At 41.0% G+C, this 21108-nt stretch overlaps 2 protein-coding genes across 2 annotated transcripts; one reads left to right on the forward strand and one right to left on the reverse strand.

Moving 5' to 3' along the window:
* Positions 1–5346: 5346 nt before the first annotated feature.
* LOC119264658 (keratin-associated protein 16-1) lies at positions 5347–6558 on the reverse strand. Its single transcript, XM_037543273.1, has one exon. The coding sequence runs from the start codon at positions 6556–6558 to the stop codon at positions 5347–5349; it is 1212 nt and encodes a 403-aa protein (XP_037399170.1).
* Positions 6559–13943: 7385 nt separating this feature from the next.
* Positions 13944–20257, forward strand: LOC108429792 (DNA replication fork stabilization factor DONSON). Its single transcript, XM_017701805.2, has 10 exons — positions 13944–14761; positions 15122–15199; positions 15286–15489; positions 16135–16313; positions 16471–16649; positions 17184–17289; positions 17431–17559; positions 17891–18089; positions 18734–18949; positions 19451–20257. The coding sequence occupies exons 1-10, from the start codon at positions 14333–14335 to the stop codon at positions 19586–19588; spliced, it is 1857 nt and encodes a 618-aa protein (XP_017557294.1). The 5' UTR covers positions 13944–14332; the 3' UTR covers positions 19589–20257.
* The last annotated feature ends 851 nt before the right edge of the window (positions 20258–21108 follow it).

A 21108-nucleotide genomic window follows, 5' to 3' on the forward strand; every position in this document is an offset into this window, starting at 1 on the left:
CATGTCGTGTAGTGTCCTTTTTTACTAAGCAGAGTCATGAGAAATCATCTGGAAGCTCTCTCTCTCTCACAGGTGGGGAATTCATTTACATTTACGGCATTTGGCTGACGCTCTTATCCAGAGCGACTTACAATTTGATTGCTTTACACAGGTAGGCGAACGTGGTGTTAGGAGTCTTGCCCAAGGACTCTTATTGGTGTAGTGTAGGGTGCTTACCCAGGTGGGGATTGATCCCCAGTCTACAGCGTAGAAGGCAAAGGTGTTACCCACTACACTAACCAACCACTAATCGTTCATAACGTCTGCATAATTAAATGGTTAAAAAGTAAACAAATTCATTCAGAATGGTTTGACATGAAATGCCCGGTTCTAGAGAGACTGAGCAAGTCGGAAGCGTTCACAGTGGTAGCGATAGGAACCAGACATCAGAGTTTAACAACATTTCTTCTATTTAATAGAAAGTCATATGAAATGGTTATGAACATCGTAGCTGTCAGAAAACCTTCAGAAAATCTCCAAAATGATAACTTTACAGGAGAAAGGAAAAGCATTCTTAACTTGTGATGGAAGTTAATGTAGCAAGATTTTTCCCAATGAAATTCGTATCATATATTCAGTATATAGTTCATTTTTACCTTTGCGTAAGTCACTCCTTTTTTTTTTTTCTTTCACTCATTTCTTTCTTTATTTTTGGCTTTCACTTCTAATTGAGTTAGAGTTTGGCAATCATTCATACGCTCAGTATCATTTTTACTACAATTTCTCTGCACTTTTACTTTTTTTTTTTCACACATGCATCCTACACAGCAAAGCCAGTCGTGCTCTCTTGCACGCTTGGCTGCAGATGGCGGTGGCATAGCTGCAAACCTTCAGATGTGAGATCTTCTGAGGATAGGAACAACACTGAGTAAAAATAATGAGCATAAAACAACCTGAGTGTGAGCTAAAGAGTATCTGGCCAAAAAAAAACCTGCGTTTGAACTTGTTAACACATCCGTCTTTCAGCATAGAAACTGAAGTTTGTTGGGTTCCATTCACCTCTTCTGAACCTTTTGGTCTAAAAATCCAAAATAGCGTGTGAGCAACATTAGAGCAGTGCAGGTGCCTTTAAAATAGAATGAAGACAAATTAGCACCGCAGTATAAGTGGCTAATATTCTTGTGTAGAAGTTAAAGCATTATCTTTTGATAATAAAAAAGAAGTTCTAATTGATCAAAATTGTCCTTCGGTATATGTAACTGAGTAAATGTAACTAGTTGCGACACACCTCTGCCCCCTCTCTGTCTTGATCTCTCTCTCTCTCTATTTCTCTGTCAGTGTCATCTTGTGCTGATGGGACAAGAATGGCGAGTTTTTTGAAACGATGCCAGCTTCTAACGCTCCCTTCTCTGCTGTTTCTATGTGCTATTCCTGACCCAGGAAGAATTTATACAGACGAGCAGGCAGGCCCTGACCTGCCCTGTTCCAGTCAGCACTATCCTACAACAACCTTGCTCTGTATATCCTCCTTCACAAGTTTCTCTCCTTTTCACTTTCTCTCCTTTAGTCCTTCTTCTCCATCATTCAAAAAAAAAAAGAATTTCTTGAATCCAGTAACAATTTTTTTTTTTTCCCTGCGCTGTTTTAATTCATCTCCAGTTCGGTCCCCTGTTGACTTTTCATCATTCTTTTTTTGTTTGTATTTTCCTGGAATCTCTTTTATTTAGATTTATTTTTGGTAACCTTTTGCTAATATAGAGAAAAACAGTGCATAATTTGCTTAAAGTTTTTGTTTAATTGTGTCCCAAAACAGTGCACACATTTGACTGGTGGCCTTCCTCAGTGCACACAAAATGCATGTGCTGCTGTGAGAATCTTAAATGAATATTTAAAGAAATCTGTGCTGGTGCTGTCCAAATATTTTCTATACTGATATTAGTGCTGGGCAATATTTATACCGGCATTGGTGTCAAGGAGCAATACTCACGAAGCACTGGTTCATTAACTGCATTAACACTAATGTAAATCTCATCCCACACTGTTACAACGTGATATGTTTGGAAGGTATTGTGATGTGGAATTTTATCCATACTGCCCAGTCCTAATTGATTTCTACAATGTTATTCTAAATTCCCCACATTTAGTTCTTCTTTATTTCTTGCTCTCCTTCTCATTCCCATATCTCTATCATGTACGCACCTACACACACACACACAGCACCCAACACCCAGGCGAGAGGAGAGGGCAGAGGGTTGTGTAAATGTAGACCTGTCCCAGCAGCCAGTGTGAAGAGACTGCAGAGCCTCAGCTATAATCCTGCTCCAGGATTCAGGCCAAGGTCCATAAAATCAAATCGTCTTTATAAAAAGAGCCTGGGGTGTCAGAACAGCATGACACCACCAACCACACACACAAACACATACCAGCGGTCTGTATTTATATGTGGATGTGTGGGTGGATATGTGTGTGCGCATGTTTACAGCAAAACGTCCCCAAAATGTCAGAATTGTAACGTTTTCCTGGCAGTGTGGACGTTTTGTCCTTCATAAAGATAAACACACAGTGTCCCCACACTGACAGGAAAACATGACAAGAAGAGGCCTTATGTGTGTGTGTCTGTGTCTGAGAGAGAGAGAGAAGCAAAATATTAGTACAGTTTCATGTTTTTCTGTCAGTGTGGGGACCTTTTTGTCATAAAGACACTGACAGAAAAACCTAAAAATCTGGGGACATTTAGGGGCAGTTGTGTTTGTTTATATATATATATATGTGTGTGTGTGTGTGTGTGTGTGTGTGTGTGTGTGCCAAACATCCACACAATGACAATAAAAAGTGCTATTTCTGGCAGTGTAGGGGCATTTTGTTATTCCCATGAGGCACAACACTCCCAGGTTTTATTTGAAAAACTAAAAAAAAAAACAAACAAAAACTTTCCTTTTAGTTACTGAGGTAAAGGTTATGGCAGTCAGGCATAGCAGTATTTAGCTACAATAATACACAGTGGAAAATCCCTGCAGAGACCGTAAGAGAGAGAGAGAGACAGACAGACCGAGAGAAAGCAGAACAACTGCATAAAAACAACAGCAAGGAGACGTTAAGCCTGAGGTAGCCGAATGTGAAATGGAAGCTATTTACTGCAATTACAGCAAAGTTTAAAATAAACTTCCCTTCTCAGAGCTCGAATCTCAGCTGCTGGACCTTAGACAAGAAGCTGCGCAAGTAAAAATGTGAAAATAAATTCTAAATGGTTTTCATTGAGTAACTGGAGTGTGTAGTTATTTAGAACAAAAGAAAAAGAGAAATGGTTGACTTGCATTAAAGAACAATTTCATCAAATTTTCAATATATTTACATTATGAAAACATCCCTCAGAGTAGTTTGACGTGAAATGTTCCATCATGGAGAAACACAGAGAGTCGTAATTGTTCACAGTGGTGGTGATAGGAACCAAACATCTAAAAAGATGAAATCTTCTAAAATGCTCCCTCGCAAAATGTGTAGCCTTTGAGAGGAGCCTAGAGAGGAACATTTCCTACTAATTTACCATTATTGATACTGCATACAAAATCTCAGGACCCACGTGAAGGTTCACTGGTCATTTTGGATGGTAAATAAAAGGGCTATTTACAGGTTTAGACATTGCAATCGGTTCCTGTCACTGCCACAGTAAAAAAAATCAGTCAGTAGGTTTCTGTACAATGCACCATTCATGCATCACATCAAACTACTCTGAATGACTGGTTACAGCTCGATGATTGAACTATGCAGAAATGTTGAAAATATCTTGGAATTCCCCCTCAAAGGGAAATGTGAGGAGCAGCTGCTGTTTTCAAATGGTGTTTAAAAACAACTCAAGGATTTGATGCAGTTAACTGCTGATAACCTACTGTATAATAATCAATCAAATCATTTAGAATAGTTACAGAATAATAAGAACTTTTTATTAATAACTGGGTCACAACTTGGTGAAAGTCTGGCTGAAAGCAAAGACGTTCTTGCTTGGAATTCCACTCATATCTTTAGATCTTCCATTAATATTTTATAGAGATTTCCTAGTCTAATCTCCATATTCCTACCCAGCTTAGCCTAAACATTTCCAAAGACCGATTAAGGGTCAAGGTCTCTCACCTAGCAATTACAGACCATTCATCAAGTGGACAGTGCGTCCCAGAATCATGGCTGACAGCCTACAGAATCAATACATAGGGTGCTAACCTCCAAAGACTCGTCTGCGTCAACTCCTCTCGTCCCCTGTCATTTCAGTTGTGTTCAGCTTGCAGATTTCCGACTGTGATTAATCACAAATGATAATGATAAACAGGAGGAAATTAACTGTGGCGAGAGGCAGCACACGTCCATTGATCTAAGCACCTCACACTTCAGAAGGGGGTAAGGGAGTGAAAGCAGGCGGAGTTATTAAGAAGAAGTTATTGAACAGGTCAGGTTCATCCCACTTGTCTTGGAATTTTGATTATTCATTTTCTTAATTAAGAGAATATAAGATCATAGCCATTTTCTAACCAGCACTCTTCTTGTGGAACCCACTGAAAATGTTGCACAGATTTGGGCTTTTGCATAGAAAATAGCATAAAATAAAGGCCTTGTATTATTATAATAATAATAATTATTATTATTATTATTATTGTCATTTTTATTATAGAGATTTATTATATTGGGGATTTTATCAATATTTTCCTGTAATATAATATAAGACATCTAGATTAAAAGTACATTAGTCAAGCATTAAGTAATATTTGATGATTGAGAGACATGTTTGCATGTATATTTTTTTATTTTATTTCAAATTCTTTCATTTTATTTCACTTTCATTGTGCTTTAACAGAATACATCTAAAACATTGATACTATTTCTCACCTGTCCTTACGCAAATAATATATCTTTAAATGAGCACATGAATACTGGATGTATTATGGGTATAATATGCATTTTGCATATCTCTATTTTGAGTGAGGGAAAAAAAAAACAGCGATTAGCACAGCCTGGCTGCAACTTCACTGTATCCACACTTCATTCACATGCTGGATATACAGTACACAGTATTTGTAGATGATGACAGGCTGATTGGCTCAAAAATCTCCCTATAACTTCTCTCCCTCATCAAACACAAACAGGAGTTTCGAAAACTGGAGATACAGAGAAAATGGGACTCCCAACAACAAGCTTTTATCTAAGAGAGATAGAAGAAAGTCAAGAGGAGGAAGGAGGAAGAATACAGCAGATGAGTAAAAGAGAAGAAAGAGGAGCACACAGCAGGAAAAAAGAAGGTGGAGAAGAAGAGTTGGAGAGAAGCAGGAGGAAGATTACAGTGGAAGAGCAGCAGAGTAGGAGGAGCACACAGCAGAGGAGTTATAGAGAAGCAGGAGGAGCACACAGAGGAGCATTAGAGAAGCATGAGGCATACAAAGCAGATGAGCAAAAGAGAAGAAGGAGGAGCACACAGCAGAGGAGCAGTAGAGAAGCAGGTGGAGCACACAGCAGTGGAGCAGTAGAGAAGTGGGAGGGGTACAAAGCAGAGGAGCAAAAGAGAAGAAGGAGGAGCACACAGCAGTGGAGCAGTAGAGAAGCAGGTGGAGAACACAGCAGTGGAGCAGTAGAGAAGCAGGTGGAGCACACAGCAGAGGAGCAGTAGAGAAGCAGGTGGAGCACACAGCAGTGGAGCAGTAGAGAAGCAGGTGGAGAACACAGCAGTGGAGCAGTAGAGAAGCAGGTGGAGAACACAGCAGAGGAGCAGTAGAGAAGCAGGTGGAGAACACAGCAGAGGAGCAGTAGAGAAGCAGGTGGAGAACACAGCAGTGGAGCAGTAGAGAAGCAGGTGGAGAACACAGCAGTGGAGCAGTAGAGAAGCAGGTGGAGCACACAGCAGTGGAGCAGTAGAGAAGCAGGTGGAGCACACAGCAGAGGAGCAGTAGAGAAGCAGGTGGAGCACACAGCAGAGGAGCAGTAGAGAAGCAGGTGGAGAACACAGCAGAGGAGCAGTAGAGAAGCAGGTGGAGAACACAGCAGAGGAGCAGTAGAGAAGCAGGTGGAGCACACAGCGGTGGAGCACACAGCAGAGGAGCAGTAGAGAAGCAGGTGGAGAACACAGCAGAGGAGCAGTAGAGAAGCAGGTGGAGAACACAGCAGTGGAGCAGTAGAGAAGCAGGTGGAGCACACAGCAGTGGAGCAGTAGAGAAGCAGGTGGAGCACACAGCAGAGGAGCAGTAGAGAAGCAGGTGGAGCACACAGCAGAGGAGCAGTAGAGAAGCAGGTGGAGAACACAGCAGAGGAGCAGTAGAGAAGCAGGTGGAGAACACAGCAGAGGAGCAGTAGAGAAGCAGGTGGAGCACACAGCGGTGGAGCACACAGCAGAGGAGCAGTAGAGAAGCAGGTGGAGAACACAGCAGTGGAGCAGTAGAGAAGCAGGTGGAGCACACAGCAGTGGAGCAGTAGAGAAGCAGGTGGAGCACACAGCAGAGGAGCAGTAGAGAAGCAGGTGGAGCACACAGCAGAGGAGCAGTAGAGAAGCAGGTGGAGAACACAGCAGAGGAGCAGTAGAGAAGCAGGTGGAGCACACAGCATTCTATGTGATATGTAGGGAGTTCATTAAGACCTCCGGCAGTGCTAAGTAAAACAACTTCTATTGTTAAAAACTAGAAGAGGGCACTTGCCACTTTCAGAAAAGAAGACAAACTGGACACACACAGAGACTTCATGACAGGATGCACCTCTTTTAAAGTTAGCAAGGTACAAGAATTTACCAAATTCTTCAGAAGCACCATATGCACTCAAATGGTACTTACTAGGACTATCAGATGGGATGAAATAATAGTAGATTCTTCGTATTTCTGTGATAATTTTTTGTTTATATGGGGAAATAATTCAACAGTAACAGTTTACAATCTGGAGGAAAAAGGGGTGGGAGTAGGGGGTAGCCTAAAGTTACAAATATATATACACTCACCAGCCACTTTAAGATAAAGATAAAGAAGGTCAAGATAAACCGAGCATCAGAACGGGGAAGAAAGGTGATCTATGTGACTCTGAGTGTGGCGTGGTTGTTGGTGCCAGACGGGCTGGTCTGAGTATTTCAGAAACTGCTGATCTGCTGGGATTTTTATACACAACCATCTCTAGGGTTCACAGAGAACGGTCTGAAAAAGAGAAAATATCCAGTGAGCGGTCAGGTGTGTGGATGAAAATGCCTTGTTGATGCGAGAGGTCAGAGGAGAATGGGCAGACTGGTTCCAGATGATAGAAAGGCAACAGTAACTCAAATAACCACTTGTTACAACCAAGGAATGCAGAATACCATCTCTGAATGCACAACACGTCGAACCTTGAAGAAGATGGGCTACAGCAGCAGAAGACCACACCGGGTGCCACTCCTGTCAGCTAAGAACAGGAAACTGAGATTACAATTCGCACAGGCTCACTGAAATTGGACAATAGAAGGCGGGAAAAATATTGTCTGGTTTGACGAGTCTCGATTTCAGCTGTGAGAGTCAGATGGTCAGAATTTGGCATAAACAACATGAAAGCATGGATCCATCCTGTGTTGTATCAGCGGTTCAGGCTGGTGGTTGTGGTGTGATGGTGTGGGGGATATTTTCTTGGCACACTTTGGGCCCCTTAGTACCAATTGAGCATAGTTTAAATGCCGCATCCTACCTGAGTATTGTTGCTGACCATGTCCATCCCTTTATGACCACAGTGTACCCATCTTCTGATGGCTACTTCTAGCAGGATAATGCACCATGTCACAAAGCTCATATCATCTCAAACTGGTTTCTTGAACATGACAATGAGTTCACTGTACTCCAGTGGCCTCCACAGTCACCAGATCTCAATCCAATAGAGCACCTTTGGGATGTGGTGGAACAGGAGATTCGCATCATAGATGTGCAGCCGACAAATCTGCAGCAACTGCGTGACGCTATCATGTCAATATGGACCAAAATCTCTGAGGAATGTTTCCAACACCTTGTTGAAAATATGCCACAAAGAATTAAGGCAATTCTCATGGCAAAAGGGGGTCCAGCCTTTTACGTGTGTGTGTGTATGTGTGTATATATATATATATATATATACACACATATACACACATATACATGTTGGTCGAGAAGGCCTGCCTCACAATTGTTGTTTCAGTGTATCGTAAACATGTTCAGTGCAGTTAAGGTCAGGGCTCTGTGCAGGCCACTACGGTTCTCACTACACCAAACTCGTCAAATATTTTCTTGACGGACTTTGCTTTGTGCACAGGAGCACAGTCATGCTGGAACAGGAAAAGGCCTTCCTCAAACCCTTGCTATAGTATTAACATTACCCTTTACTGGAACTAAGGGACCCAAACCCTTAAAAAACAGCTTAACTCTAGCCCCAGACCATTATCCCTCCTCCACCAAACCTTATGTTTGGCACAAAATATTCCAAAAGGTAGTGTTCTTCTGGCATCTGCAAACCCCAGGGTGTCCATCAAACTGCATCTTAGGCTTGTGTGCAGCTACTCAGCCATGGAAACCCACATTATGAAGCTCACAATACACAGTTCCTGTGCTGATGTTGCTTCCAGAGGCAATTTGGAACTGTATAGTGAGTGATGCAATAGATAATAGCCGATTTATACTATGTGCTTCAGCACTCGGCGGCCCAATTCTGTGAGAGTGTCATTTAAAGACACTGTGCTTTATTGGCAGTGTTTTTGCAAAGAAAATAAGTAAGCCAATTTACAAGCCACCTAAAAAAGAAAAGTAATTCTCAGCCTATTCTAACGTATCTCTGAGAAGGCCAGTAATATCTTATTGTCATTATAAGCTAAAGAGAGTGGTTTCTGTAAGTGGCGCAAGTGTCAACATCCAGAGTGTTGGCTTGTCAGAAAAGTCTACCGTCTGATGCAGCTCATTTGGTTACCTAACATGAGAACCTGCATGTTGTTTCAGCTTTTATCACTGGCTTTCTAGTATTTTATGTATGAATGTTTAGAGACTTCTTGTTAATTTGTACAGTGTAGTATTCTTCAACTTCTTACTTTGAGTCAAAGGTCTGTCAAACTTGTTAGCTGTCTGCAGAAACAAGCACTAAACCTTAGCCAACTCACTGTGTTCTGTCACTAAACTAGCATGGACTTTTGTGAGCAAAGCTAGAAGAGAAAAGATATCTACTGAATGTCACATAGTGTGCTGTAAAACTACACTGCTGTAATGTTCTCTGCAAGAATCAACAAAAAGGCAGACACCCTGAAGTCAGTGCTCAACTGCAACTCAGTACAACTGAGAAATCCATAGATTTGGCCCTCACAGAAGTTGAAACTGTGAAAAAAGTATAGCCGTTATCAAAACTACCAAAAGAGCTCAGTAGTTAATGTGGCTGACAGATGCCAATGCAGGTGAATCCTCAGAATACTTGGTGTCCCCAATAAAGCTATTATGTTCATACTGAAAATATTAATGTAACTAGCTAACATTACATCTTTCAGAAGTAAAGATGGGGAAGGGTTCACCACTTTGTGAAGGAATGCACAGGTTAAAGTGCAGCAATTTAAGAATAATTAAAAGATCACTATCATTAAAAGACTCTATGTAAGCAAAAGACAAGGCCAAAAACCAATATTGGCTGGCTGTGATCTTTGGGCCCTCAGACAGCACTGCATTAAAAAACAATTATGTAGTGGAAATCACTACATGGGCTCAGAAACTCTTCAGAAAAACCACTGTCTGTAAACGCGGTTAGTCACTGCATCCACAAATGCAAGTTAGAACTCTACCATCGTATCTGTTTAGTCCAAAGAAAGAAGCATAGAGAGACTAAAACAAGTTAAAAGCTACCGTACCCTGGAGTCTCTCCAGTACAGTGTAGCACAGAGTACAGTGCGCAGCTATAGCACATAGGAAGCATTGCAGAAAAGCATCACTATACATGAAGCTCAAGTTTAGGTGGCAAGGAGCTTAGGGGGTGTGTCCATACATACTGTGGGAGTGCGCCATATTTCTGGATGAAATGGTACTGCTGCTGCTGTTGTTGTTGTAGTTGTGTTTATCAGAGTAATTGTGTCTGAGGAGAGCAGGCATTGCCACTAGTGGTCAAAAATGTCTACCCTCCTCGGATCATGGCATGTCCCCCTGCGTTACCCTCTCCACTTGTTACATGTTGTGTTAGCGCTAGGCTGGGTATTTCGTGCTGTCTGTTGAAGTGCCACATTGTCTGAGTCAATGCTACATTATTTTACACCCTTCACTTATAAATCTAATGGAACAAAACATTCAGCATCATTTAGTGAATTTAATTTGGTGTCAGCTAAAAAAGTCTACACAAACTCATTCTTTTCCTGCTGAAAGGTATGAAGTGAAAGATGATGTGGCTAGGCTGATAAGATTCATTGAGGTGAAGACAGATGACCAAAATTTGCCTGTTTTAAAGACTTGACAGTTTTCTCTCTGTTGTTTCAAGCAGCCTGGGTCTTTAATACAGTAGAGTAATAATAAGGTGCTGAGTGGTGTCACTGTCTCTGGTCACTGTTTACTGACATGTCCATTGGTACAATAGCATGCAGCCTTTCTTATATAGTTTTTTGTTTTGTTTGTTTGTTTTGGGAGGGGGTTTATTACAAATTTTAATATCTAATTTCACTGAATTGCTAATGCCTGTTCAGAACATCTTAAGCTTCCAGTTCAAAGGTAACTGCTGCTGCAGCAAGCTGCATCCTTCCTTGAATATTTTATTGTATTTTCCTTTTACATGGTCTTTATATGTTGTCTTTCTTAGTGGCTGGGATTGAAGACAGCAGGTTAAACAAAACAACAACAAAAATCTTTTGTTTCTTTTAAGTATCACATTCAGCCTTAAATGACGCTGTTTGTTGGAAAGCACAATGGGGCAATGATGTGTTTTTTGCCCAATGGCTCAGGGAAAGCAGCTGGACCTGCCATATTAAATAGCTCAGTTAAAGCTCTGATACAGAACACAGTTTTGGCAGTAGTTGGGATCTTTTAGATATGACTGCTTAAGAAGAAGCTGAAGCTGAAGGAGCTTCTGTAAGATCAAGGAGAAGATGGTTGGAGGAAGGCAAGCAAAACGTATAAGCTCTTTTCTTTCTCTTGGAAAGATCCCAAACTAAAACCAATACATTTAGATGAAACACTGATGGAAAAGCTCCTGATGACTCAAAAAATTATAGCTAGTTATTCACATAAATATCCCAGAATGCAGTCCATTTGTCAATTTTTATAGCTTCCTCACAAAAACAAATTCAGAGAAAAGCTAAAATTAATTTATTCCAAAGCCTAAAAAGGTGGTGGCGGTGTAATTCTGTTTTTTCATTAAAAATTTGCACCCAATTTACCTTTAAAATAATGTAGTTCTTATTTTTCATGCATTAAAGGGATTACGCCTTGGTGAATATTTTTGTGGGCCGTATGGTGGTGCAGTAAGTAGCCCTGTCACTTCACAGGGCTGGGGTGTATGGAGTTTGCATGTTCTCCCTGTGCCTGTGTGGGTTTCTTCTGGGTGCTCCAGTTTCCTCCCACAGTCCAAAGACATGCCGTCAGGCCAACTGGAGACTCTAAATTGCCCCTAGGTGTGAGTGTGCGTGTATGTGAATGTATATGTCTGTGTTTACCCATGTGATGGACTGGCGACCTGTCCAGGGTTTTTCCTGCCTTCTGCCCAATGATCGCTGGGATAGGCTCCAGCTCCCGCTGTGTTCCATAAGGATAAGTGGCTTAGAAGATGGATGAATGAAAATTACTTCACTAAGACACGATTGTCCTATCTTACCATACCTTTCTTACTTGGCACTCGGTTGTTAACTGCCTTTGTAAAGCTTATAGATGCCACACTGTTTATAAAGGATGCCTGTCAGGTCTCTGTGGCTACTGATTTAATCCAGAAATGATTTAATGCATTCCAGCTGCATTTACTTGAATTGTTTGCTTAAAAAACAACACGTGAGATCTGTTTGCAGTGTACTGGTGAAAGACTCAAGTATGTTCCTGGGATTTCTTATTACTAAAGATACAGATATTAGATGTTTGGAAAATTTGAATCCTATAAAAGCCCCAGTATATTGCTGCAGTGGCTGTGAGGAAGGATTCTTTTGACTAAAACAGAGAGTTGGCTTATTTAAAGGTTTTGTCCCTTGATGTAAATAAGCAAATTTAAAAATACTATTAGACTAATATTCTGCTCTTGTATTTGTACAAATAGGCATCATTATATTAAGAAATCTGTGTTAATGGGGCAGTCGTGGGCTCGAGGTTAGGGAGCTGGCCCTGTGACCAGAAGGTTGCTGGTTCGCTCCCCAGGGCTGACAGTCCATGACTGAGGTGTCCTTGAGCAAGACACCTAACCCCCAACTGCTCCCCGGGTGCCGTGGATAGGGCTGCCCACCGCTCCGTGCAAGTGTGCTCACTGCCCCCTAGTGTGTGTGTTCACTAGTGTGTATGTGGTGTTTCACTTCACAGATGGGTTAAATGCGGAGGTGGAATTTCACCCGGTTGTGGGATCAAAAAAGTATCACTTAATCTTAATGAGCTCCTGTGAAAAGGGTGGCTTTCATTTCTTTGATTTTTCTACTTTCAGTAATGTTTTAAAATAAACAAGAGAAGACAGTTTTTTTTTTAAAAACCCAATCTCAATCTGGATCCCCCCCCCCCAAATTGGGAGGCCTTTTATTTCCTAAGTAACTATAACATTGAGAACATTCTGTTGAAATATTTGCATATATATTATATGTGGAATAATAGATGTAAATTTTATAAAAAGAACTCCTCATATTTTGAGAACAGGTTTTCCCAAAGTATTTGTCTAGCAGTTATTTAATTATAATGATTTCATAATGACATACTCATATGTTTTTAGGGATGTATAGTTAAAGGTGGGTGGTGTGGCAAAAACATCACAATACTTCAATACATTTTCATGCTACACAATATGAATCACAATATTTAGTTTTTCTTCTGGTGCTTGATAACAGACAATAGAGAAATAATAGTGCCATTGTTGTCAAAAACTTAGTAAACAATGATTTTTATTCAAGGTTTTACATATGGTGCCGCACAAAATTCAGTAAAACAGGACTAACTATGCTCTCTTTGTCATGAAACATGCAGCTGGCCAGTGCATTATGTTGCAACTGCATTGCAACATAATGCAACATAATTTATCACAATAGCAATAAATATTGTCATATTGCCCACCCCCACATGTAGTGTAGCGGTCGCTCCAACAGAGTTTGCTGTAGTTATTTGATGCATTCCCATCAGATGTTACTTTTTTTTCTCTTTTTTTTGTGACAGGAATCCGGCCTTAGAGACTTTAGCCTCTTGAATATGGACGTTATTCTAGAATAATGTAGTTTCTTATCTGTTAGAATAACTTTGTACGTGGCCTTAACTGGGAAAAAATTCTGAAATTTACCCTCAAAATACTTACTTGTCAACAAAATGAAGGATGTAAATACTGCAAAAGTTTTAGGCACCTGACAAAAATAGATTTAAAAGCTATTTATTTGATTTCTTTCATTTTAGCAAAATCCCAATTTATTATGCCTTATGGTGTTGGCCTGTAATATGATGCTCTCTCTATATGTGTGATTGTTGTTGTTAAGCTATAATAAAATAAAATTAAAAATACAAACTAACGTTTTCAATTTCTCACCTACTGTTGTCCGCATTCTCAGTTTCATTCAATTCATATTGAGGCGACAGGTTTTTGAATTATTATATCAGGGCGCCCCCTGCTGTTTGCATTCAAACGTAGACAGTTGTCAGTGCTACACATCTCAGGTTGTGCTACATAACCAGCCGTGTATTCCGTTATAGCTGACGGTATATTAATGTGATTAGATGTCATTAATAATTAAATTATAGTAAATGACAGAAACAAAGTTTTTACTAGTCTTTTTCCTAAACGGACTACAAAGGTTGTCGCGCTAATGATGTCACTATCACACATCTCAGGAAGCGTAACCGGCAAAGGCTCTTGGGATTTGTAGTTCAACTGTATTTAAGTCTCTGCAGTTATACTGCTTAGCCAAATGTTAATGGTAATACGTTCTGTAATATGCACTGTGCTTTTATGGTCGCACAGTGGCTCTTTCACAAATCTTTTTTTAAACCGTTGTCAAAATGTCTCTGCGTCGAAACAAATGGTGGTTCCAAAAAGTGTTGACCGTAACTTGCAGATGACGTATGTTTGCACGTCTGTCCCTCCACAGTCGACTGACGTACCGGCGTCGCGCGCGAAATTGGAACACGGACGAAACAAAACAAGAGGCTGTCGGTGTGTCTGAACCGCCATTTGACTCATTTAACCCATATATTTTGATAGCTGTAAATACTGTTTACGGGTTTTAACGATGTCGGAACAAGGCTGCTACTCCCCGAGCTTTAAGAAGCCGTCGGATGTTCTTCGCATGAGAAGGAAAAGGGTCCGGAGTGAGGGGGTTTGTGCGGGAACCTCGAGCCCCGCTTCTGGATCCTCTAACGCTAACGCAGCGTTAGCGGGGGTTCGGCCTTTTTCACCGGGTCCGCTGCTGAAGGGCCAGGGACGGTCAGGTGGAGTGAAGCGTAGAAATCCTTTCGCTAACATAGAAAATACATATAACAGCCCAAAGAAGAGAGCCGCGTCGTCCGCAGACGATGCTTCCGAGTGTAGGACGGCGTTAGCTGTACCGTTACTGTGCGACGGAGGAAGTTCGGCAGAACTAAACGCCAACCTTCGCGCTTCGTTCGGCGAACGTCTTCCCCACAACCTTAACGGGAAACAGAGCGACGACCAAAATAAGGTAAATTTAACTTTACTTAAAACTACATTGTGACTCCAGACGTGTTTGGCTTCAGTTAAAGCTCATCTTCGTTAGGTAGCTACCATAGCTAAGCTAACTACATAGCCAAGCTAGCTGTCAACATAGCTCGCTAACTAACCGTTAGCGTATTTGGCGCTGGCTGTTGTTTGCATGTTCACCGGTGCTGGTCTGTGACGTTCTAACGTTAATAGAGGTGAATATTATTTACCCAGTTCACAAGATCTCAAGAAAAACTGCTACGGCAGCATAATATTGCACTGTGTTTACTTATTAAAGGCGTCGTTTTTTCATCATACGTAGTGGAGTGAAATTGACTTTCTGTTCTACTCGAAACTATAGAAAGCGTCTTTTTCTGAAGAAGACTCTTTATTCGAAGAGGATTTATTTGCTACAGGAGAGGTCACCCCTATTTTGAAGGTAAAGGAACGTTTTGTTTGTGTTCTGTCCTTATTCAATTGTGTCAGGCTACAAAATCTTAATAGACGGCTTCTTTTTCTAACTAGAGTCCAGAGGCTCCTCAGATTTGTGGTGCACCTCCTACAGAAGTATGCAGAGAATATCCAGCAGACTGGAGTCTGAAGACCCGACTGCTCTTCACCTCTCCTCATTCTTTCTCCTGGGCTGAGCATCTGAAGGCTCAAGAAGAAGCGCAGGGGCTGAGTTTGCACTGTAGGGCAGAGTATGCTAGTCTGCCGCAAAATATCCAGGTAATTTTATAGTCTGCCATTGAATTGTGTTCGTTTTGCTTCGTTTGCTGTCGTGTGGTGATAATTGTACAAAACACTGTACAGCTTTACACCATATACACTCCTATAAAAATAACAAAAAAGCTCTTTTTCCTTTCTGATGATGATTTTGGCCTGATCAGCATCTAGATTTAAACCCCTTGTCTGGACTTGCATTTTAAATGCAAACTAACCTGGCAGTGTTTTGCGACTGTTTGAAGCCATCAGTGCTGAGTGGAAAAATATGGACTCTTCTTTCTGTAAAAGGTTGTTTGCAGGTTTACGTACAACACAACACTTCATCATTTGAAGAAATCAAAAGCAAAATCTCTCCCGAACTCTAGTTACTTTATTTAATCTTTTATATACATTTATTTGTTGGATAGTTTAAGACTGTTAAAAGATTGCTTTTCATGTTAGATAACCTGAAGAAGAGAAATCATGACAACACACATCAATCTTTGGAGCAAAGGCTCGATTTAAACTGGAATATATTCAGTAGTAATTAAATGCAGTGGTGGGTTTTGTTTTATACACCCTGACTTAGAAGACGGTTGCTGATGGTATTGCTCATTGGAGGACGATGTTGCTGACGTCAGTTTTCCCTATATTTCTCTTCTTTTCCAGGACCCTCGAAGCTGTACAGAGCTGCGCTGTGGTTTTCAGCAGTGTCTGCAGTACTGGCAGTATCCTTCTCTGCCCTGGCTGTCCCTGTTCCCCAGGATTGGAGCCGAGCGCAAGTTTGCAGGCAAGAACACACCATGGGCACAGGATGCTGCACTTCAGCAGAGCCTGATGAGCGAGTGGTGAGTGAGGAAGATAACTGTGAGCATGTTGCTGTACATGTAAGACTTACTACTATCAGTGTATCACAGATTTTTCTCTTTATGTTTGTGTGTAAAGTGTAATACATATTATGTGTATGTGTATATAAATAGAATTTTTTTTCTCCCAATTTCACAGGTCAGTGAGCCTCACCTCTCTGTACAGCCTGCTAAAAGCCAGACTCTGTCCGTACTTCTATGTTTGTTCATACCAGTTCACGGTGCTATTCAGAGCAGCAGGGCTAAGTGGAGCGAAAGGCATTACTGCACTACTTTCTCCCACCACCAGGGGTCTACGGGAGGCCATGAAGGCTGATGGTAAGAACAGCCCACTAAATACAATTGCATATGCCAGGCCTTGAGTGTTGGACTCATGCTGGCATATGTATGCAAAGATGAGCACTTGGCAAATAGGCCTGTCATCATTATTACATAATTGTCTCATCACTATTATTTTCCACAGTTCTTTTTCACAGAATGTGAAGTAGATACATTTTCATGCACTGTGTTAAGATCTAAATTATAAAAGGCAGAAACCACACACACATCACCTTACAAAAGCAGCAGAAGTTCTAACTTGATTTGGTGTTAAAACACATATTTAATGTCAATAGTGAGTAATGTTTATTTATTTCAGCTTGAGCTTTTTGTGTCATCATTGGGCACTATGGAGTATTGATGGCTAACAATCAGCTAATTTGGCTGCTTCATGGTAGAATTCTTATGCACCTGTTGTGTACTGCATAGTGTATTTTCCACCATATCACTGCGTCATGTTTATCTGTGTTACAGACTTCAAAGTTAGTTTTTCAGAGTATCCTTCACTTTCTTCGGATGTTGTGTTTGCTGTAGGGATAGAGTTCTCGCTCCCTCTACTGGAAGAGAAGAGGAAGAGCAAGGAGAGCTGCTCCCTTCAACTCAATGACAACTCTCAACTGACAGACCCAAGCGGTGCTGTGTGAGTACTTGGCTATTGTATGTGGTGCTACATGTACAGTACTGTGTTAGCTGCATGCACAGTAGCACAATATTTTAACTTGTGAGATTTTGGCATAACTGTACAACTGTACTACACTTTTCTCTCCTCCTTACACTCCAGGACTTCACAACTTTGTGATAAGGAAGATGATGAATATGATGATGAGGATGATGATGGTGGTTTGTCTTGGCTGCAAGACATGGGAATACAGGACAAGATTAAGAAGCCTGATGCCATCTCTATCAAGCTGTATGTTAAGAGTGCTTCTCTACTTTTGAAATAAGCTTAAAATGGGGCTTCATGGTTTTGTCAGTGTGAATTCATGAAACAGAATAATTCTAGGGAATATGCTGATCTTTAAATAATTATTTCCCTTTTTTTTAACTTATTGGTGTGTCTGCTGTTGAAGTTCTCTTTAAATACCTCAAGTAGACATACCAACTATGACATGCCTGATCCAAAGTTTGTTGGTTGTTCTATCTAATCCTTTGTTTATGCACTTAGACCTCCATCTCCTTCCTTCAACATTATAGCAGTCCAGTATATGTTTGTTATTGTAACATAAGTGCATTTCTACCAGGCGTAAAGAGCACAACGAGGTACGGCTGGATCACAGGCCAGAATCAGTGGTACTGGTGGAAGGCTCCAACACCTTCACCTTGATCAACTTCCTTATCAACTGTAAGAGTCTGGTGGCTGGTGCTGGCTCTCAGGCGGGGCTACCCCCAACCCTGCTTGCTCCCACTGCGTTCAGAGGAGCTACACTGCAGATGCTGAAGGTGAGCAGCGGCTCTGTGTGGTACCACAGCAACTTGTTCTATGTCTGACAGTAGTACACCTGCAAATCATGAATATTCCTGTAAAGCAGAATAATAGTACTCTGTAGATCAAACCATGTTTCCTTCTGTTGTTTCATTGTACTTTGTCCCCGCCACAGCGGCATCATGATTCACAGTTGCATCTCTGCAACAAGTGATTTCTTTTGTTACGGTGATGGGAAGTTCTACAAGAAAATGTGCAGTTTGTGGCCATCACTATAGCTGAAAGAAGAGAAATGTAGGAATGTTACGATAACACAGCTCTCTAAACAGCACAGTGCTCCTCTCCCATCTACTTCTCCCTCCATTCTACTGCTGAAGAGTACAAGCAAGTGTGCTGGATGTGTGAAAAGTGCAGTTGTTAAAATCTGTAGACATAAAATGCAGCCAGATGATAAAAATTAAGTGCTGGTTGATGTAAACAGGCTCTTTTAACTGGTTTACATTTCTGGCCATTTTGTAAACGAAGTAACATGACGTGTAGGAATAAAGGAAATAAAGTTAAGTGCAAAATGGCTGGTTGCTGTAGAATTTTTTTAAGTAGATTCTCCTGTGTGGTCTACATAACTGCTTGTGTGTAATGAGTGCGCTGATGTTTGCTGCAGGCACGAAGTGTGAATGTGAAGACCCAGGTGAGGACAGGCTATCAAGATGTGTGCAGTCTGGAGGTGACTGGCCCTATCATGCCCCATGCGCTACATGCACTCACTCAGCTCCTGAAACCGGCCCAGAAAGGAGGCTTCTCTGTGTCCCTGTACACACACGAGCCCAGCGTAGTTCTAAATGTACCTGTCACCAAGCTGTCCGAATCTGATCAGCAGGTATGTTGTAAACAGTACTGTAAAGGATAGATTAGTCTAAAGACGGTTTGCATTATTGCAAGTACTGTTTCTTCAGTTTTATTCATTTAATCATACATGGAAAAAACAGACTACAGTGACGCAGTGAAGTATCATAACACTGTAGAGAAGTGTAATTCTGTCATTATATCACTGTGAACCAGGCATTGGAGAAGGACATTGTATTAGAGTGGGAGCCATCAGGGATGTAAAAATTCTTGATTCAGCCGTCTGAACGTGCTATTTCAATTGCATCAATTTTGCAGTATTAGAATTGATGCACTGGCTTCTTAACTAAAATGTTAAATGTTGGAGAAAAAGCACTTCTTGTATTGTTTTTGTGTATTATAATACACATTATAATATTCTGTAAATAGTTTTCTCTTAGTTTCACCAGTCATGTTTCTGAATCGTTGTAAAGTCAAAGATTTACACCCTCTGTATTTATATTATCCATCATCACTTCACTTCTTTGTTCCCCAGAGCAACATACAGCAGGACCTGGTCAGGTGCGGTCTGCAGCAGAGCACAATACAGCAGCTGGTGGAGCCGGCTACACTGGGCAAGTCTGCTCTAAGGCAGCTCCACATGAGGGCCTTTTCCTACAGCTGGAGCTCATGAGAACCACCTGCTTCCTTTCAGCTCACCACAGTGCGCTACATATCTGGAAAAAAATGCTCTGTAAGTTCAGACATTTCTTTAGAAATTCACCCTGACAGTGACATTTAGTAATGGACATGTTCTATGTGGCCAGAGTTTGCCATGCCGAGGTTGTTTTATGCTGTCTTTTATAAGAACGACTGCATGAATTCGACAGCACATGGATATTTTCAGCCATGCACTGTGAATTATTTTACCTGCTGTGTTTAATTTGTTTTATTTATCTTCACTGTCCGTAGGTTTTAAACTAACTTTATATGATGCTGACATGAACAGTTCTTAAAAAAACAAAAATAAACAAATAGGCAGATTTTATTCAGGAATCTTCTGTTTAACACTACTTGAAGGACTTAAGTCCCATCGGTATTTGTCTAACAATATGCATGTGTATATATCTGCTTTTAGCTCAGTGTAAGAGTTTGGTGAAATGACATTTCTGTAATGCAGACATTTTAAAGGAGAAAGTTGTGGCACAAAACGTTGCTTTATATTGAGGGAGTGCATATTTCAAGCTTGATATTTTAACTTTTTGTATGAAATGTTATGACATTAAATGAATTGTTTGATGTGCCACTGTCTCTCACATGTTTCCTTCACAGAGTAGCAGTAAAAATAAATCTGGTGCAAATATTTATATCCATCAAGTTCATCAAAATGTGATATCAAATGTGTTTGAAATAACTTGGGTTTGAGATAAAGACATGGCTGGAAACTCCTCCCCCTCCTGCCTAACTTCCTATATATTTCTATCTACCTTCTATTTCCTGTGATGGAGATTTTTTGCCACCCAAGTTCTTTGAGTTTTGTCCTTTTACAACTGTACACTTTTCCCTCCCACTAGAACTGTATATTTAGGCTTATATTTGGCTTTCGGGGGAAATTTCAGGATGGACCTAAAATGCACTCTAACCTTTACAGGTGGTGAACTTAATGCGACCTTCTCTAAACTTCTGAATGTCCAGCTGTTCAGTGTTTCAGTACTTTTTGCAAAACTTGCTGTTCTCTAACAAGGAGCTTAACAGCAAGGTGGTGGTGTTACAGGGCAGGTGTGTCCAGTCAATACAGAACTGCCCTACACTTTGTGAATGGTACAGTGACAAGCCCATACTACTGGAATAACATCATTAATCCAGTCATTGTGCCTCGGCATGAACAACACAGGCCTAATTTCATCTTCATGGATGACAATGCTCCAGCTCATCGAGGCCGCGTCATTAGGGAACGGCTGCTGGAGACTGGGTACCTCAAATGGAGCGGCCTGCACTTTCTCCAGACCTGAATCCCATAGAAAACCAATGGGATCAGCTGATTCGCTGTGTAGAGGCTTGTAACTCTGTACCCCAGAACCTCAATGACCTGAGGGCAGCCCTTCATTAAGAGTGAGATGCCATGCCTCAGCAGACAATAAGTCGACTTGTGAACCGCATGAGACATCGCTGTCAAGCTGTAATTGATGCTCAAGGGCACATGAGTTATTGAGA

This window comes from Pygocentrus nattereri, chromosome 12 (assembly GCF_015220715.1).
Source record: "Pygocentrus nattereri isolate fPygNat1 chromosome 12, fPygNat1.pri, whole genome shotgun sequence".
NCBI classification, from domain to species: Eukaryota; Metazoa; Chordata; class Actinopteri; order Characiformes; family Serrasalmidae; genus Pygocentrus; species Pygocentrus nattereri.